Here is an 18809-nt window from a genome sequence, read left to right on the forward strand (position 1 = left end):
GCTGGCAGCGGACGGGACCCAGCTCACGTAACAAGGGATGCAGAGCAGTACGGGGTGGGCGAGGCGCCACGGTCCCGGGCAGGGCACTGAAAAGAGGGTTCGGGGAATACAGATCCACGTGGCTTTCGGTACAGTGACCCGTTGGGATGTTGAAGATGTGAGGCCTAATTTGGAGTATTGTATGCAGTCCTGCTCACCCGCCTACTGGAAAAACGCCAATAATTCTGTAAGGGTGCAGAAATAATTCACACGGATGTTGCTGGGACCCGAGGATCTGAATGATAAGGAAAGATTGAATAGGACTTTATTCCCTGGAACGTGGGAGAATTGAGAGGTATACGAAATCTTGAGGGATATAGCTGGGGTAAATGCAAGTAGGCTTTTTCTACTGAGGCTGGGTGAGGAGATGGTAGGGGAACATGAGGGGAAAGCACTCTGGTGTGGAGAGTGGAACCAGCTGCCAGGGGGGATCACAACACTTTGGTTAGGTACGTGGATGGGAGGGGTACGGGGGTCTGATCACAACACTTTGGTTAGGTACGTGGTTGGGAGGGGGATGGTCCAGGTGCAGAGGGATGGGACTGGGGAACAGTCAAGCACAAACGGGAAGGGACGAAAGGCACTGGTTAGTGAGGGTCACCTTACACAGATCCACACCGCCGGGCAGGATTAGGGTCACACGGGAGGGAAAGGGGCTCCTCTGCCCACAGGCCTCCAAAGCTCCCATACCCTGTCATACGCTCCCCTGCTGCCCACAACTTTTCAAACATTGTCTACCCTGCTGTCTGCAAGAACGCAGGGGTTTCAACAATGCAATGAAGATGTCTGTAGGTAACCCTGTGCATCGGCCATCTATCCCACAGAGTCCAATTTCACCCTCAGGAATTCACAAAACACAGCGGTTAGCGTAAGCAATCGGGGTGCAATTCCGGCAGCTGTCTGTGAAGAGCTAGTAGCGTCTCGGAGTGACTGGGTGAGTCGGTTTAGTGAGATATGGGCCTGCTATGTCGGTGCCAGTAGCAGAGTGACTTGACAGAGGCTGGCTGCCCTCAGCACAGACCTCGGGTCATGTTGGCATTTCGCTGCATGCTGTGACATAAAGCTAATCCTCATGCTTACTGCTACTAACCTAACAATACTCCCCTTCCTCCCTCTCTGGAGATCACTCGCTCATCCATTCCAGAATCCAATGTCTTCAAATGTCCCTAAACTGTTGGGACATTCACAATCGAACTCCAAAAAAAACCCTCTGAAACCACGGAATTAGTACTTAGTGCTATTTAAAAACTATTTGCTTTAATATTTTCAACCTCCTTGTTGAGATTTAACAGCTTCCAGCTGAATTTGAATCTCAGGGTTGAATATGGTGACATACATTTACTTTGATAATAAACTTTAATTTGAACTTGGAATTTAAATTCTCAAGAGATATATACTTATGAACAATCAGTTGGATTAGAGCGATCTGGCGTTCAACTCACTGCTCTGCCAGGTTTACTCGTCTCTGCATTGAACTGAGGCTGCAGTCTGCAGCTAACGGGCTCCTGGATGACTCGTTCCGTGCCCGTGGACTCACTCCCTTGAGCTTCAGTTCTGAACTTTTATTGTTTGCACTATTTGCTTTTTCCCTGCACATTGGGAGGTTCGACTTTTTAAAAAATTAAGTTCTATTGAGTTTTTTTTTGTTTTATGGTTGCCTTTAAGCATAATAGAAGTCGTTTGAATTAGGTGGAATTTTATGTTGTTTGTACATAATTTTATGTTGTTTTATGTTGGTGAGGCTGAATTTCAAGTATCGTGGCAGGCAATAGGTGGAAGGGGTGAGACCTACGTCGTAGGAAAGGACCATGGACCGTGGGAGAAAGTGAAGGAGAAGGGGCAACCAAGAGGTGATGGACAGCTGAGGAGGGAATGGGAGCGGGTAGCAATCACCAGATATTATAGAAATCAAAGTTCATGCAGTCAGGTTGGAGGCTACTCAGCTGGAATGAGTTGTTGCTCCTCCAACCCGAGTGTGGCCTCATTTTGGCGGTAGAGGGGACCATGGGCCACGTCAGAATGAGAATAGGAATTAGAATTGAAATGGGTGGCCACCAGGAAATCATATTGCAGGAGGTGCTCAACAAGGCACAATCTTCGTCAGGTCTCAGCAACGTCGAGGAGGTCAGACCAGCCTCAGTGGATGAGCCAGACAAGCCTCGCAGGGTCAGAAGGCCCTATTCCATGTTTTATTGCCAAATAAATAGAGAGATTTAAACTTTTGTTGAATGTCGGGAAACAGGAATAATCCTGGAAACTACGGAGTGCAATGAACTGCCTGAGCAAGTGGTGGGTGCCTTTTAGATTTCAATGTTTAAGAGGAGTTTGGTTGGTATGACTGTGGTCCGGGTGCAGGTTGATGGGAGAAGGCAGTTTAAATGGTTCGGCACGGACTGGATTGGCTGAAAGGCCAGTTTCTGTGACTCTCTGAAGGGTCGCTTCACCTGGAGGGACTGCCGCGGCCCTGAATGGTGGAGAGAGAAGATGCAGCTAATGTCCTGCATGCAGGGTGGAACTTTATCCCTGTTGTGACAGCCGGAAGAGTGGGTGAGGGTGGATGTACAACAAATGGGGATGCGAGCAGCAGCAATGGTGACGGAAGAAAATCCCTGTTCTTTGAAGGAGGACATCTCAGAATTCCCTAAAGGCTGGCTTACAGGTTTGAGTCAGTGGTGACGAGACAGAAGATGCAATGTTCACATCAATTTCTAAAGGACTGGAATATAAAAGCAAGTATGTGATATTGAGGCAGTGGTCAGAGTATTGTGCTGGCATTGAAAAGGATTCAGCAGAGGTACATGAGAAAGACAGGGTTACATTACGAGAGTGTTTGATGGCTCCGGGCCTGTACTCATTGGAATTCAGAAGACAAGGGAGTGGGGGAGAGGGGGGAAATCTCATTGAAACCTATAAAATGTTGAACTGCCTCAATAGAGTAGATGTGGAGAGGATGTTTCTCACAGGGGGTAAGTCTAGGACCAGAGTGCACAGCCTTAGAACAGAAGGATGTCCTTTTAGAACAGAGATGGAGGAATTTCCCTCGCCAGAGTGGAGAATCTGTGGAATTCACTGCCACTGTGGAGGCAAAGTCACTGGGAATATTTAAGGCAGAGGCTGATGGATTCCTGAGTAGGGGCATGAAGGGATACAGGAGGCAGGAGATTGGGCTGAGGGGGAAATGGATCAGCCACTGATATAATTGTGGAGCAGACTCGATGAGCCAAATTCTGCTCCTATATCTTTTGGTTGCCTGGTTCTAGAAGGGAAAGTCACTATTATTATTGGTAGTGGATTTCCCCTCATCCTTGCCTCCCAGTCCACCAGCCTCCACATTTAGCACATCGCTCTCCGTGACTTCCACCATCTCCGACAAGATCCTATCTCTAAGCACATCTCTCCCAACATTTCCTCCCCCACCTCCCAACTCTCCATTCTTCCTTTTGCCTGGCCCGTGTTTCAGGACACTGCAGTAATACCTATATAGACAATAGACAATAGGTGCAGAAGTAGACCATTCGGCCCTTCGAGCCTGCACTGCCATTTTGAGATCATGGCTGATCATCTACTATCAATACCCGGTTCCTGCCTTGTCCCCATATCCCTTGATTCCCCTATCCATAAGATACCTATCTAGCTCCTTCTTGAAAGCATCCAGAGAATTGGCCTCCACTACCTTCTGAGGCAGTGCATTCCAGACCCCCACAACTCTCTGGGAGAAGAAGTTTTTCCTTAACTCTGTCCTAAATGACCTACCCCTTATTCTCAAACCATGCCCTCTGGTACTGGACTCTCCCAGCATCTGGAACATATTTCCTGCCTCTATCTTGTCCAATCCCTTAATAATCTTATATGTTGCAATCAGATCCCCTCTCAATCTCCTTAATTCCAGCGTGTACAAGCCCAGTCTCTCTAACCTCTCTGCGTAAGACAGTCCAGACATCCCAGGAATTAACCTCGTGAATCTACGCTGCACTTCCTCTACAGCCAGGATGTCCTTCCTTAACCCTGGAGACCAAAACTCTACACAATACTCCAGGTGTGGTCTCACCAGGGCTCTGTACAAATGCAAGAGGATTTCCTTGCTCTTGTACTCAATTCCCTTTGTAATAAAGGCCAACATTCCATTAGCCTTCTTCACTGCCTGCTGCACTTTCACCTTCAGTGACTGATGAACAAGGACTCCAAGATCTCTTTGTATTACTCCCTTACCCAACTCTATACCGTTCAGATAATAATCTGCCTTCCTGTTCTTACTCCCAAAGTGGATAACCTCACACTTATTCACATTAAACGTCATCTGCCAAGTATCTGCCCACTCACCCAGCCTATCCAAGTCACCCTGAATTCTCCTAACATCCTCATCACATGTCAATATAGGGAGACTTAACAGAAGAACAGGCCCTGTTTGCTGAACACAACAAATTAAACCAATTCTTTGCATAGGATCTATCTTTCTATTTCTTGTTATCCTCTCAAAGAAGCCTCTTAACCCTCTATTATACTTGCACATTCCGGGCACCTACTGCTCTCCATTACAAAAACCCGCACTGCACATCTCCTCACCTTAAATACACGTCCTCCTGTGCTTGATGTGAGTCGACACATCAGAATAACTGGAGCAAAGCACCCATCCCTCATTCCTCTAACCCTTTCCTGTCCACGTGTCCGAGTACCTGCCTCAACCCCTCGGGCAGCGCAATGCGTGGACCATCCTCTGGGTGAAAGGGTAGCATATGAACAGTGAGGGGGGAGGGAAGAGAGCTGGATGAAGGAAATGCAAACCACCCTGTTAGGCAGCTAAACAAATGCAGAGATATCAATCCCCCTGCCCCCCACCCCGCAAGGGGCAAAATACAGATTTGTAAATTGAGACATTTGGTGCTTGTGCTTTGCCTGAGGTGTCAATGGGGCAAAGTTCCTGCCCCCCGGGGTGTTGACTGAACTGACAAATCCTCTGCCTTGAAGCAGACTCGTCACTGAATACGGACCCCGGGACTCAATGCTTCCACAATTGGAAGATTGAATAGTTTAGGACTTTATTCTGTTGAATGTATGAATGTAGAAGATGGAGGGGAGATTTGATAGAGGTGTATATAAAATTCTGACAGGTTGCAGAGTGGAGATGTCCCTCTGCCAGCCTGTGGGTCACCCTGGGCAAGGTGTAGCATGAGGGTCACGTGAAGCCGTGGGGGCAGGTGGTGGATGGCTGGACGAACAGCTGGTGAATATCACAGTCCTGGTTATGCGATCACTGGCAATCTCTGGACTATTGATAATGGCTGGGGTCACCTGTTTAGTAAAGACACTGCCCAGGTAAATCACTGCTGGAGAAACATTTGCCAAGTGGTCACGCATCATACGGCACGGCACAGAATGAGGATAGAAGATTACCAGGGAAATAGAAAGCGTAAATGCAAACAGGCCCTGGGGTTAGGTGCCACAACTAGAGGCCATGGGTTGAGGGTGAAAGGCAAAACGCTTGAGGAACACGAGGGGAAGCAGCTTCACTCAGAGGATGGTGAGAGTGCGGACAAACAGCCAACACAAGTGGTGCATGTGAGCCCGATTTTAAGAGAAGCTTGGATGGTTACACAGTAGGGTTATAGAGGGCAGTGGTCCGAGTGCAGGTCGATGGGAGTGAGCAGTTCAAATGGTTCAGCAGGGACTAGATGGGCCGAAGTGCCTGCTTCTTTCCGTGCTGTACTTTTCTATGACTCTAAGTCGTGAGCGCTTGGCCAGAGTCCACTCTGACCCCATCTAACAGGGCCCTAGTGAGCTGGATCTCAAATGACCATGAAGATGGAAACACACTCCTGTCTACTTCAGTAAGCTGGCCACTGACTTCAGGAAGTGGGGGGGGGGGGGGGGGGGGGGGCGGCAATGCTCCTGTCTACATCAACGGTGTTGAGATCAAGTGAGAGAGCTTCAAGTTCCCATCATCAATAACCTGTCCAGGAAAGCTCACCAACACCTCTCCCTCCTCAGGAGGCAAAGGAATTCACCATGCCCATTTCCCTCTCCTGCCTTCCCCCCACAGCCTTTCACACCCTGACTGATCAAGAACCTATCAACCTCCTTCTTTAAAAACACCCAAAGGCCTGGCATCCACAGCCACCTGTGACAATGAGTTCCAGCTGGATATAAATCCCTCCTCGCTTTTCTAAATGGATGTCCCTCTATTCTGAGTCTGTGCCCTCTGCTCCTAGGCTCCCCCGCCACCAAAGGAAACATCCTCTTCACATCCACTCTATCTGGGCCTTTCAATATTCAGTCAGTTTCATTGAGACCCTGCCCCACTCATTCTTCGAAATTCCAGCGAGTACAGGGCCAGATTGCTCTGATATGATAAGCCTGGTGTGCTGCCCGCCTGTGTGTGTAGTTTTTCACTGATTCTATTGCTGTTCTACTGTGAATGTCAGCATCAGGGTAGTACATGGTGACATATGCACTTTGATTGTAAATTTACTTTGAACTTTGGACAATGGGGTGATGCTAACTGGCCTGCATCAAACCAGACAGGGTCACAGGTTTCGTTATCAATCGATAGTTGGAATGGTACCAGAGTCAGCCCTGACAACATAAATTTTGGGTATCTGGGATCTCAATCCCTGAAAAGCTTTCAGACCATCTGTATGAATTACATTGTCCCAGCAGAGGTGTTAAAACATTCAGGGATATGAACCCACTATAGATATGTAATTCAAAGGAAGCATAGCCAACCCAAAACGATGTTATTGTAACTATTGAAACTGTATTCGATCACCTGCTGTAGCCGTTGATCTTCAGGGTATAAGAACGTGATCGGCTTTTGGGCCTGTGAGACTCTGCAGAATGTTGTGATGAACAGCAGCTTCTCTGTGGGGACTCAGATCAGAGTCATGTCACCCGTCACCGTGCAAAACTGAAGAGCTGTGGACACATCAGAGAAACCAGCCACCCTGCCACAGACTGCCCACTCCTCGTTGCCTCAGTAGAGAAGCCACACTGGACATTCTCCCCTCTCCCATCGGGCGGAAGATACAAAAGCCTGAAAGCTCGTTCCACCAGGCTCGAGGACAGCTTCTACCCTGCTGTTAACAGACTATTGAGTGGCCCCCCAGGACGGTAAGATGGACTCTTGACCTTGTTCTACCTCAATACACTGTGTAATGATCTGATCTGTAAGGACAGTGTGAGACAAGCTCTTCACTGTATCTTGGTAGCTGTGACAATAATGAACCAGCTCCAGTCCATGTTAACAGACCAGCCTTGGGCCTGCAATGGCTGTTGGGGATATCCATCCAGTGCCCACACCCTCTCCAGTCAGGCAATAGAGGTGGGGCCAGGGCAGAGGATAGAGAGGGAACACACTCAGCAAGCTGCCGCCACCCCTCGACGTCTTCATCTCCTGAATCAAGATGCACCCCACCCCCCCCACTGCCTCTCACACCCCCGACGGAGCAGAGAACAGAGCCAAACCAGTAACACAAAATTATATTTCCGAAGACGGCAGGTCAGTATTGTGGTGGGTGCAACATTATTCCATGGCTTCTCTGTACATGCATCTAGTCAATAAAAGAAAAGTCTCTTGTGCCTAGCACGGTGGGGGGGGGGGGAGGCAGTGTGTGGGCTGGGGAAGGAGGTCAGGACAGGGTGGGGTAGGGGGCAGTCCATCAGCTGTGGTCTGGTGAAGATTCTCTGTGGGGCTCCCTGCTCTTCTTCATACTGTCCAGGTACTCCTGCTGGGACACAGCCAGCACTGAGGCGAGAATCTCGTCATCCTCCCAGTCAGCCAGGCCTGGGGTGTGAGGGAGGGGGAGGAGGGGAGGGGAGGAAGAGAGAGGGGGGAGGGAGAAGAGGATGAGGAGGAAGAGACAAAGCTGTGGTTAAAACTAATGATACCAATTTAGTTACTTCAGCTGCCAACCCCCGTCAGTATGCGTGCATGTCTGTGAGTGAGTGTGTGTCTACATGAGTGAGTGAGTTTGAGAGTGTGTACGTGTGTGTCTGTGTGATTGGGAGAGAGGGAGACCATGAGAGTGAGAGAGTCAGAGTGTGAAAGAGAGTGAGATTTGAAGCTCCTGTGTGTCTGAGTGCGTGAGATTGGTTGTTCGTGTGTGTGATTGGTTGTTCCTGTGAGTCTAAGTGGGTGTGATTGGTTGTTCCTGTGAGTCTAAGTGGGTGTGATTGGTTGTTCCTGTGAGTCTGAGTGTGTGTGATTGGCTACTTCTCCCATGCCCTCGCGGTCACACCTCAGAGGGCCGGACCCACTGACCGACAGACCCGCCCAGCCACCCTGCAGACTGAGCAACGACCCCACCCCCCCACCGCCCTGTTTTGGCCTGCGCACCACCCTCCCACTCACCGAAGGCGGTGGGCGACATCTGCTGCATGATGGCGCGACAGTCGAGGGTGGGACACAGCGACACGGCCGGGGATGAGACCCGCTCTCCGCCCGAGGACATTTGTCTGCTGGTTCCTGCAGAGGGACACAGCACAGGGCATGGGATGGTGCCTGACAGACCCCGGGGAGAGGGGAGGGGTGTGAGGGTGGTGTTACGAAGGATGAACAGCTCTGATGGGCAGAAGGGTGCAAGGTTGCCCATGTCCCCCTCCCCTGGGAGAATTACAAACCATTACTGTTGCCAGGCTGCTAATGAGAGAGAAAGAAGTGGAACAAAACATACTGGGACTGGAACATTTGCTTCAGACAAGGGAGAGATAACACCGGGGGAGAGAGACCATATTATGACTCCTGTAAGACTTACGGCTCCGGAGAAGGCTGTTTACTTTGTACTATTCTGTTCATTAAAATTCCTCAGTGGACAGCCGGAGTGGGCTGGTTTGATGGGCTAAGCCATTCAAAACTGATTGACATCTGAGACCCCGTGAGTAGGGATAAAAGTGAGGTCTGGGGAGACACCCCTCAGACGCACCAAGAGATGCAACAAGAGACACACTAGTGTGCACTGCTTAAGTGTTGGAACCCACGAGAAAGTGTGGGGCATCGGAGACCGAACGAAGGATCGGTCAATTTTAACTCACAATGTTTATAGCGAGGCCAGTGGGGGCTTGTGTGTGTGTCCACCCTTGCCTGGGTGACGAGTCCACCATAGAAGAACGGTCTAGCTAAAGGACAGAGGGGTCATACCTGAATGGCCACAACAACACATCGACGGATCAAGAATATAAAGGAAGGTTTGACTGGCTGTCACTGTTTGCTCTCTTTCTCTCTCTCTCTCCCCAACAATTACAACACATCGACCAACAACTACCTCAGCCTGTATGAACTGAACTTTATATTCACATATAGCAATTCATTATCCCCTAGACATCTATAGAGCTTGTTTATTATTGATTATTATTATATCCACACTTTTAGGTTTAGTATTGCTAACGTGTATTATCTGTATATTTGCATTGTTGATATTGATTTGTACATTTTACTAATAAACATTGTTTGGAAAATAGTACCAGACTCCAACGGGCACTTCTATCTTTGCTAGTAAGACACCCAGTTAAGGGGCACGTAACAAATTGGGGGCTCGTCCAGGATTTGATACCAAATTGGGGGGCCAGTGAAGCGGGCTATAAGTCCATTATTTGATCTGGTTGCGTGGGTAACCAGACGGGAAACCAGCAGAGATGGACATTGTCAAATTTTTAAAAGACCCGACTGCGGGGGCATTAGAGTTTGCCAGGAGGGCTGACTTGGTGAATATTGCAAAAGGTTTAAATCTCCCAGAGGTGAAGTCGTCAATGAAAAAGTGGGAGATACAGAGGGCCATAGCCCAGTATTATATATCCAAGGATGTATTCACACCTGATGCATTGAACCTGTTCTCTGAAAAGAAATCAGTTGTTGGGGTGGCTCAGTTAGAGATGGAAAAAATAAGGTTGGAGACGGAGAAGAGGAAAATGGAGTATGAGATCCTGCTAAAGGAGTTGGAGGCGAAAAGGGAGAAAGAAAGAGCTGAGTTGGTTGAGAAGGAGAAGCAGAGGGAGCATGAACAGGTTAAAACAGCTGGAAGCAGAGGAGGAAGAAAGGAAAGCTGAAAGGAGAATGGAGGAAGCTGAAAAACAACGGCAGTTTGAGAGGGAGAGATGGCAACATGTGGGTAGCGGGGCAGACCGAGAGGAGAAGTTTAATGTTAGTAGGGAGTTTAGGTTAGTACCTCCGTTCGAGGAGACGGATGTTGATAGTTACTTCTTGCATTTTGAAAAGGTGGCAGTGAATCAGAAGTGACCCAGAGATCAGTGGGTGGCGTTGTTACAAAGTGCATTAAAAAGTACGGCTCAATGGGCATATGCGGCATTGTCCATGGACGAGTCTGAGGATTATGAGGAAGTAAAAGAGGCTATCCTTCGGGCCAATGAGTTGGTACTGAAGCGTATAGACAAAAATTCAGAGATTTAAAGAAACTGTGGAATCAGACGTATGCAGAGTTTGCCTATGAGAAGGGTGTGCTCTTGGATCACTGGTGTGCTGCAGAAAAGGTGGAGGAGGATTTCCATCATTTCAGAGAGTTAATTCTGATTGAGGAATTTAAAGGTTGTGTTTCGGATAATATCCGGATGTATCTGAACGAGAAGACAAATAAGTCTATATCGGAATTTGCCAGGTTCACAGACGAATATGCCCTAACCCACAAGACAAAGTTTTCCTCAAATAAGAGTTACCAGAAAGGCAGTAGGGACGGTAAAGAAAGTCCACCGGCTAAGGTAGAGAATAAGCCGGGAGCTAGTGGTAAAGGTAAGGAGGACAAGCAGGCTGGCAGGAAAGTTCCTGGCTTGACCTGTTATAGTTGTGGAATGGTTGGTCATATTGCATCTAAGTGCTTTGCTCCGAAGAAGGAAACAGGAAAAGGGAAAACGGCAATCCCTACAGGGTGTATTGAGTTGATCAGCAAATCGACGAGGAAGGCAAAGGTAGATAAGAGTACGAGAGGGGCGTGAGAAATTTATTTTAGAAGGGACGGTGTCTGTGAAAGAAGGAGAGACCCCAGTTCCAGTGAGAATCTGGAGAGATACTGGGGCTGATCAGTCATTGATCCTAAGTAAGGTGCTAGATTTCGGTCCTGAGACTGGAGAGGTAGTTTTAAGAGGTATAGGAAAAGGGACAGAAGCTGTGCCTTTGCATGGGATCATTTTAAAATGTGACCTGGTATCTGGACCAGTCGAAGTAGGGGTGCGGTCAGAATTACCGAGAGACAGCGTGGACGTCCTTCTTGGTAATGATTTAGCAGGTGGTGAGGTGTGGTCAGCAGTGAAACTGACAAGCAAGCCTGTGAGTGCTGAGGACCCGCCCCTGGATTCTAAGATCTATCCCGCATGCGCAATCACTCGCAGCATGTCGAGAAAGGCGGCTGAGAAAGAGGACAGTTTAAATGAGTCCAGTGTTGATTTGGCTGAGACATTTTTACTGACCCTGTACCAAGACGGGTAAGGGGATGGTAAAGCAGAGAATAGGGAGGTGAAAGAGAATAAAGGAGAGGAGGTAGAGCTACCCTTAGCCAAGAGGGAATTTATAGAGGCACAGAGTAAAGATGAGAAACAAATTAGGCAGTTAGAAGGTCCAGGGTTGGACATGGATGATCTGTCTGGCTTGACAGAGCAGTTTGAAGTTGAAAAATTTAGATGTGTTCCCGATAATGATATAAGGGCAGTTCTAGATGAAAAGGATGCCATTACCTTGAAGGAGTCTGCTGGGTTAGCAGATGAAGTTGTTTTAACCCGCAGCGTTGAGTTTACTCCGGAAGGGAGTTGCTCAGAGAGTAACTGGGAGGATCAGGGGAACTTAGAATTTGAAAAAGGGACTGGTATGGAAAGCCTGGAAGAGGTAAATGTCCCGTTTCAGGATGTTCAAGATGTGGATGCACATGGTACTGAACCTAGTATTGAAACTCAGGAAAAGTCTGAGGTATCTGATTTAGTTGAAAAGGAATGCAGTCCTTTTGGGTCAGATGGACTTGGTTCGTGAAGAAAGGTGAACTCTCCTTGGTACCAGTGGAGAGTGAGAATTCTCAGTTGTTTGTGTTAGGTGTGTTAGAAGTTAGTGAGGAGATGAAAGGTGGTGATGTGAATATTATTGAAGGAGAAGGGAAAAGTGTTGTTCCTAAATTGAATAAAGAAAATTTAAAGTCTGGATTGGTTTTAGAAGCAGTAACCAGGCTGAAGGAACAATGGCTTGTTAACAAGGTGCCTGTGAATCAATTAGTTTGTTTTGGAATTTAAAGGTAAACAACTCGCTGATGTTATTCAGGGATGTGATTTGGAGGGACAGAACCAAAAGTGGTGTTTTAACAAAGAGGAATCACTTGCAGCTGTTAAACTGAAAACTAATAGAATGAAGGGTCCTGGAGATAAAATTAATGACTTGCTCAAAAATAAAGAATTGTGTGGAAGTTCAGAAAATGGGCTAAGTTTGGAAAACATTGGTGATAAGATAACTCCTATGAAAGGAGTATGTGAAAGCCTATTCCACACTGGTGAGCAAGCTAACCATGTGAGAGTTAAGTGGAAAAGGGGCAAAGGTTAACAAAATGCCACTTTGAATAACAGGATCTGGTTTTGAGGGAATTTGACAAAGCATGTAAATAATAAAGACAACATCATGGAAGATTGACTGTTAAGTTTAAAAGTAAAATAGAGATTAGTATTTGCACAAACTTTTGTAATGTACTATATTATAATCACACATGTATTAGTTCACATTTTGTAATATACACTTAAGCTAAAATCACAACCCTTTAGATTTTTTTGCTGACAAAAGGAAAAAAAAAATAGGTGGTTATTAATTTGGAGTCTGATGCTACAAGAGTTTGATATTCAGATACAACATATTAAAGGAAGTGACAATGTAATCGCTGACTGTTTATCTAGATGCTAAGTGAAGGTATATCTGTGTTACCTTTGTAGTTAAAAACAATTCTGTATTTTGTTAGATTCTGTAATCTTGTAAAACGCTGTACTAGTTAATTTTCCCCTTTGGTGAAAATTCCTAGAAGAATGGGGGTGTTACGAAGGATGAACAGCTCTGATGGGCAGAAGGGTGCAAGGTTGCCCATGTCCCCCTCCCCTGGGAGAATTACAAACCATTACTGTTGCCAGGCTGCTAATGAGAGAGAAAGAGATGGAACAAGACATACTGGGACTGGAACAATTGCTTCAGACAAGGGAGAGATAACACCGGGGAAGAGAGAACATATTATGACTCCTGTTAAGACTTACGGCTCCGGAGAGGGCTGTTCACTTTGTACTATTCTGTTCATTAAAATTCCTCAGTGGACAGCCGGAGTGGGCTGGTTTGATGGGCTAAGCCATTCAAAAGTGATTGACACCTGAGACCCCGTGAGTAGGGATAAAAGTGAGGTCTGGGGAGACACCCCTCAGACGCACCAAGAGACACACTAGTGTGCACTGCTTAAGTGTTGGAACCCACGAGAAAAGTGGGGGGCATCAGAGACCGAACGAAGGATCGGTCAATTTTAACTCACAGTGTTTATAGCGAGGCCGGTGGGGGCTTGTGTGTATGTCCACCCTTGCCTGGGTGACGAGTCCACCATAGAAGAACAGTCTAGCTAAAGGACAGAGGGATCATACCTGAATGGCCACAACAATACATCAATGGATCAAGATCGTAAAGGAAGGTTTGACTGGCTGTCACTGTTTGCTCTCTTTCTCTCTCTCTCTCCCCAACAATTACAACACATCGACCAACAACTACCTCAGCCTGTATGAACTGAACTTTATATTCACATATGACAATTCATTATCCCCCTAGACATCGATAGAGCTTGATTATTATTGATTATTATTATATCCACACTTTTAGGTTTAGTATTGCTAACGTGTATTATCTGTATATTTGCATTGTTGATATTGATTTGTATATTTTACTAATAAACACTGTTTGGAAAATAGTACCAGACTCCAACGGACACTTCTATCTTTGCTGGTAAGACACCCAGTTACGGGTACGTAACAGTGGGGGGGGGGGGGGGGGGGGGGTGGTGACAGCGGAGGGTAAGCGACTACTCACCTGGTGCACAGGGCGAGGGGGGCTTGCCGAGGGCCAGCGCGACAGCGGTGCTGGGGGAGGGGGGCTTGCCGCCGGCGTCTGGGTGGGGCTCGAGGTGCTCGGGTGAGGAGGCAGTGCTGCGTTGCCGAGGTGACCGTCCGCTCCACTCCTCCAGGCCGGAACTGGCCGCTGCTGTGGCCGAACTACAGGTGGCCGAGGCTTTCCGGGGCTGTTGGGAAAAAGGCAGGTCAGTGAGAACGAGGGGAGGGGGAGGAATCGGTGTTACCCCATCAGCACTCCCCTCTCTACAGGGTCACACCCTTCCGGTGGGCTACAACTCCCCCCCCCCCACAGGTTTACGCCGTCATTTCCCCTTGTTACTCCACCATGAACCCATCTGGGTGGGCTTACACCAGCGAACGGTCCGCTTCACACAGGATCAAACCACACCACCCACTGTCCGTGGGGTAACGTCGGGTTAGATCATCTCTGTCCCCTCCCTGCTGACCTGTCGGGCCTGCTTCTCCTGGTCACGCAGCCACTGCAGGTAGGACTCGCGGGCCACCTGCTCCTCGATGGCCTCGTTCGTCGCCTCCCAGTCGGTCGCCCGCTTCTTGTCCTCCAGCATCTGCTGCTCGATCCATGACTCCTCCGATGTCTTGATGGCGTTCTTCATCAGCGACTGGTCTGCGGACTGAGGGACGGCGGACAGTGAGCGGGCACGCTATCCCGACAGGGCCCCCGTATTGCCTTAAACTCCCCCCCCCCCCCACCCCACAGAGGCTGACAATGCCGAGCCTGATGCTCGGGCAGAGTCCGGCTGGATGCAGAAAATATTAGGACAGGTGCGTTGCGGGAGGGTGGGCCTGGCGGTTCAGAACCTCGTCACGCCTACCTCGCCATGAATCTGCAGCCAGGCAATAACACGGGGATACTGCGTCTTAGCTGTCTACACGACACACAAGCCAGGGCAGTAACATGGGGTAGACCATGGACACACAAGCCAGGGCAGTAACACGGGGTAGACCATGGACACACAAGCCAGGGCAGTAACACGGGGTAGACCATGGACACACAAGCCAGGGCAGTAACACGGGGTAGACCATGGACACACAAGCCAGAGCAGAAACACGGGGTAGACCATGGACACACAAGCCAGGGCAGTAACATGGGTAGACCATGGACACACAAGCCAGGGCAGAAACATGGGGTAGACCTTGGACACACAAGCCAGGGAGCAGAAGCTGTTCAGGCCACGCAGCAGGCTCCCTGTGACAGTGAGGTCCATCAGTAGGGAGGGAGGCTCGTGGCTCTGATCAGCACACACAAAACGCTGCAGCAACTCAGCAGGTCAGCCGGCGTCTGCGGAGGGGAATAAAGGATCGAGATTTCGGGCTAAGATGCTCTACAGACGCTGCCTGACCTGCTTGGCTCCTCCAGCTCGAGATCTGCAACACCTGCAGAGTCTCCTGTCTGCGTCTGTGTCTTCAACTGCAGGTCTGGAAACTCGTTCAACGTTCTGAGTGATCTCCCCCTCAGGCAGAGAGTTCCCAATTCCAAAAAACCCTCCTCAAAGCTACAAAATCCGGGTTATTCAGTCCTGGTTTCCTCACTATAAGGAGGATGTGGAAGCTTTAGGGAGGGTGCAGGGGAGTTTCACCTGGATGCTGCCTGGATTAGACAGCATGTCTTATGAAGATAGGTTGAGCGAGCTACAGTTCTTCTCTTTGGAGAGGAGGATGAGAGGTGACTTGATAGAGGTGTACAAGATGATGAGAGGCATAGTTCAAGTGGACAGCCCGAGACCTTTTCCCCAGGGTGGCAATGACTAATAGAAGGGGGCATAATTTTATGGTGATTGGATTAAAGGGGGGGATGTCAGAGGTAGTTTTTTTTTAAAAAACAGAGTGGTGAGTGCGTGGAACGGCCTGCCAGGAGTGGTGGTCAAGACAGATACATTAGGGGCATTTACCTCTTAGATAGGCATCTAGATAATAGAAAAATGGAGGTGCAAGTGGGAGGGAAAGGTCAGATTGATCTTTGGGTTGGTTTAGAAGTCAGCACAACATGGTGGGCAGTGTCCTATACCAAAACCGTGCCAGGTCGATGGAGTGGAAAGAATCGAGCAGGGGATTGGCACAGTTGGGCACCTTGGAAAGGGCCTGCTCTGAAGTTCACTGCAGGTGCATTCCACCTACCTACACGCCTCCACAGAGGAGCACAGGTAGGGTGAATGCTCTTGGGCGGGGTCTCCAAAATCAGTTCACTATCGTCACAGGTACCAAAGGTACACTGACGATCTTTCGTTTTGTGTGCATCCATACAGATCATTCACACATTATATCGGAGGCAGAGGGATTGGCATGGTAAAGGATGGCATCAAATCATTAGAAAGATGTGACCTAGGAATGGAAGATGTTGAATTCTTGTGGGTTGTGTTAAGAAACTACAAGTGTGAAAAGTCTCTGATTTCAGTTATATACAGGCCTCCAAACAGTAGCTACAGAACACGATGGGAAATAGAAAAGGCGAGTCAAAAGGACAATGTTATGATAGTCATGATTGGGAAGGTCAGGATCTCAAGAGAGTGAATTTGTTGAATGCCTAGAAGATGGCTTTTTAGAGCAGTTTGTCGTGGAGCCTACTAGGGGATCAGCTATACTGGATTGGGTGTTGTGTGATGAACCAGGGGTGATTAGGGAGCTTAAGGTAAAAGGAACTCTTAGCAGTCAGTGATCAGAATATGATTAGTTCAACTTGAAAGTTGATGGGGAGAAAGTAAAGTCTGACGTAGCAGTATTTCAGTGGAGTAAAGGAAATTACAGGGGTATGAGAGAGGAGCTGGCCAAAGTAAATTGGAAGGAGATGCTGGCAGGGAAGACAGCAGAGCAGCAATGGTGTGAGTTTCTGGGAAAAATGAGGAAAGTGCAGGATAGATATATTCCAAAAATAAAGAAATACTCAAATGGCAAAATAGTACAACCGTGGCTGACAAGGGAAGTCAAAGCTAATGTAAAAGCAAAAGAAAGGGCATACAGCAAAGCAAAAATTAGCAGAAAGATAGAGGATTGGTTAGTTTTAAAAATCCTACAGAGAGCAACTATGAGAATCATTAGGAGAAAAATGATAAAATATGAAAGCAAGCTAGCAAACAGTATGGAAATGGATAGAAAAAGCTTTTTCAAGTAAAAAATAAGAGAGATGAGAGTGGATATTGGACCAGTAGACAATGAGGCCGGAGAAATAATAACAGGGAAAAGGAGATGATAGATGAACGAAATGCGTATTTTGCATCAGTTTTCATAGTGGAAGACACTAGCAGTGTGGGTGTTGAAGAGTGTGAGGGAAGAGAAGTGAGTGCAGTTACTATTACAAGGGAGAAGGTGCTCAAAAAGTTGAAAGACCTAAAGGTGCACAAGTCAACCGGATCAGAGGAACTGCATCCTCGGGTTCTGAAAGAGGTAGCGTTGGAGACCGTGGAGGCATTAGAAATGATCTTTCAAAAAGCATTGGACTCTGGCATGGTGCCAGAGGACTGAAAAATTGTAATTGTCATTCCATTCTTTGAGAAAGGAGGAAGGCAGCAGAAAAGAAATTATAGACCAGTTAGCTTGACCTCAGTGGTTCGGAAGATGTTGGAGTCAATTGTTAAGGATGAGGTGATGGAGTACTTGGTGACAGAGGACAAGATAGGACAAAGTCAGTATGGTTTTCTAAAGGGAAAATCTTGCCTGACAGACCTGTTTGAATCCTTTGAGGAGATTACAAGCAGGATAGATAACGGGGATGTAGTGGATGTTATACATTTGGATTTTCAGAAGGCCTTTGACAAGGTGCCACACACCAACCTGCTTACCAAGTTAAGAGCCCATGGCATTACAGGAAAGTTAATGCTCTAACCATTGGCTGATTGATAGGAGACAGCGAGTGGGAATAAAAGGATCCTTTTCTGGTTGGCTGCCAATGACTAGTGGTGTTTGCAAGGGTTGGTGTTGGAACCACTTCTTTTTATGCTGTATATCAATGATTTGAATAATGGAGCAGATGGCTTTGTTTCCAAGTTTGCAGATGATACCAAGATTGGTGAGGGGCGGGTAGTGTTGAGGAAACGGGAAGACTACAAAAGGACTTAGATAGATTAGGAGAATGGGCAAGAAAATGGAAAATGAAATACAGTGTTGGAAAATGCATGGTCATGCATTTTGGCAGAAGAAATAAACGTGCAAACTATTTTCTAAATGGGGAGAAGATACAAGAATCTGAGATGCAGAAGGTCCTGGGAGTCCTTGTGCAGAACACCCAACTGTTAACTTGCAGGTTGAGTCGGTGGTGAGGAAGGCAAATGCCATGTTAGAATTCATTTCAAGAGGTCTAGAAGACAAGAGCAGGGATGTGAATCTGAGGCTTTATGAGGTATTGACGAGGCCTCACCTTGAGTATTGTGAACATTCTAAGAAAAGATGGGCGAAGGTGGGGGGGGCGATCTCATTGAAACCTTTGGAATGTTGAAAGGCCTGGACAGAGTAGATGTGGAAAGCATGTTTCCCATGGTGGGGGAGTCTAGGACAAGAGGGCACAGTCTCAGGATACAGGGGTTTTCCTTTAAAACTAGATGTGGAGAAATTTCTTTCGCCAAATGGTGGTGAATTTGGACCACAGGTAGCTGTGGAGGCCAGGTCGTTGGGTGTATTTAAGGCAAAGATTGATAGGGTCTTGATTGGCCACAGCGTCAAAAGTTATGGGGAGAAGACTGGGGAGCGGGGCTGAGGGG

The 18809-nt window shown here is 47.7% G+C and overlaps 1 protein-coding gene across 3 annotated transcripts in view; it reads right to left on the reverse strand.

Annotated features, from left to right (window-relative positions):
- Positions 1-7497: 7497 nt before the first annotated feature.
- The window catches only part of otud5a (OTU deubiquitinase 5a), a 59081-nt gene continuing 47769 nt past the window's right edge, over positions 7498-18809 (reverse strand). For 2 of the 3 annotated variants that reach the window (XM_073028621.1, XM_073028620.1), the window contains exons 6-9: positions 14547-14732; positions 14060-14267; positions 8384-8497; positions 7498-7816 (exon numbers count right to left, since the gene is read on the reverse strand). In XM_073028621.1, the coding sequence (XP_072884722.1) occupies positions 7692-7816; positions 8384-8497; positions 14060-14267; positions 14547-14732 (633 nt within the window). In that variant the 3' untranslated portion in view covers positions 7498-7691. The remainder of the gene's footprint in view (positions 7817-8383; positions 8498-14059; positions 14268-14546; positions 14733-18809) is intronic. The other variant, XM_073028622.1, reaches the window with a different exon arrangement.

The sequence above is a fragment of the Hemitrygon akajei genome, chromosome 24 (assembly GCF_048418815.1).
Source record: "Hemitrygon akajei chromosome 24, sHemAka1.3, whole genome shotgun sequence".
Classification (NCBI taxonomy): domain Eukaryota; kingdom Metazoa; phylum Chordata; class Chondrichthyes; order Myliobatiformes; family Dasyatidae; genus Hemitrygon; species Hemitrygon akajei.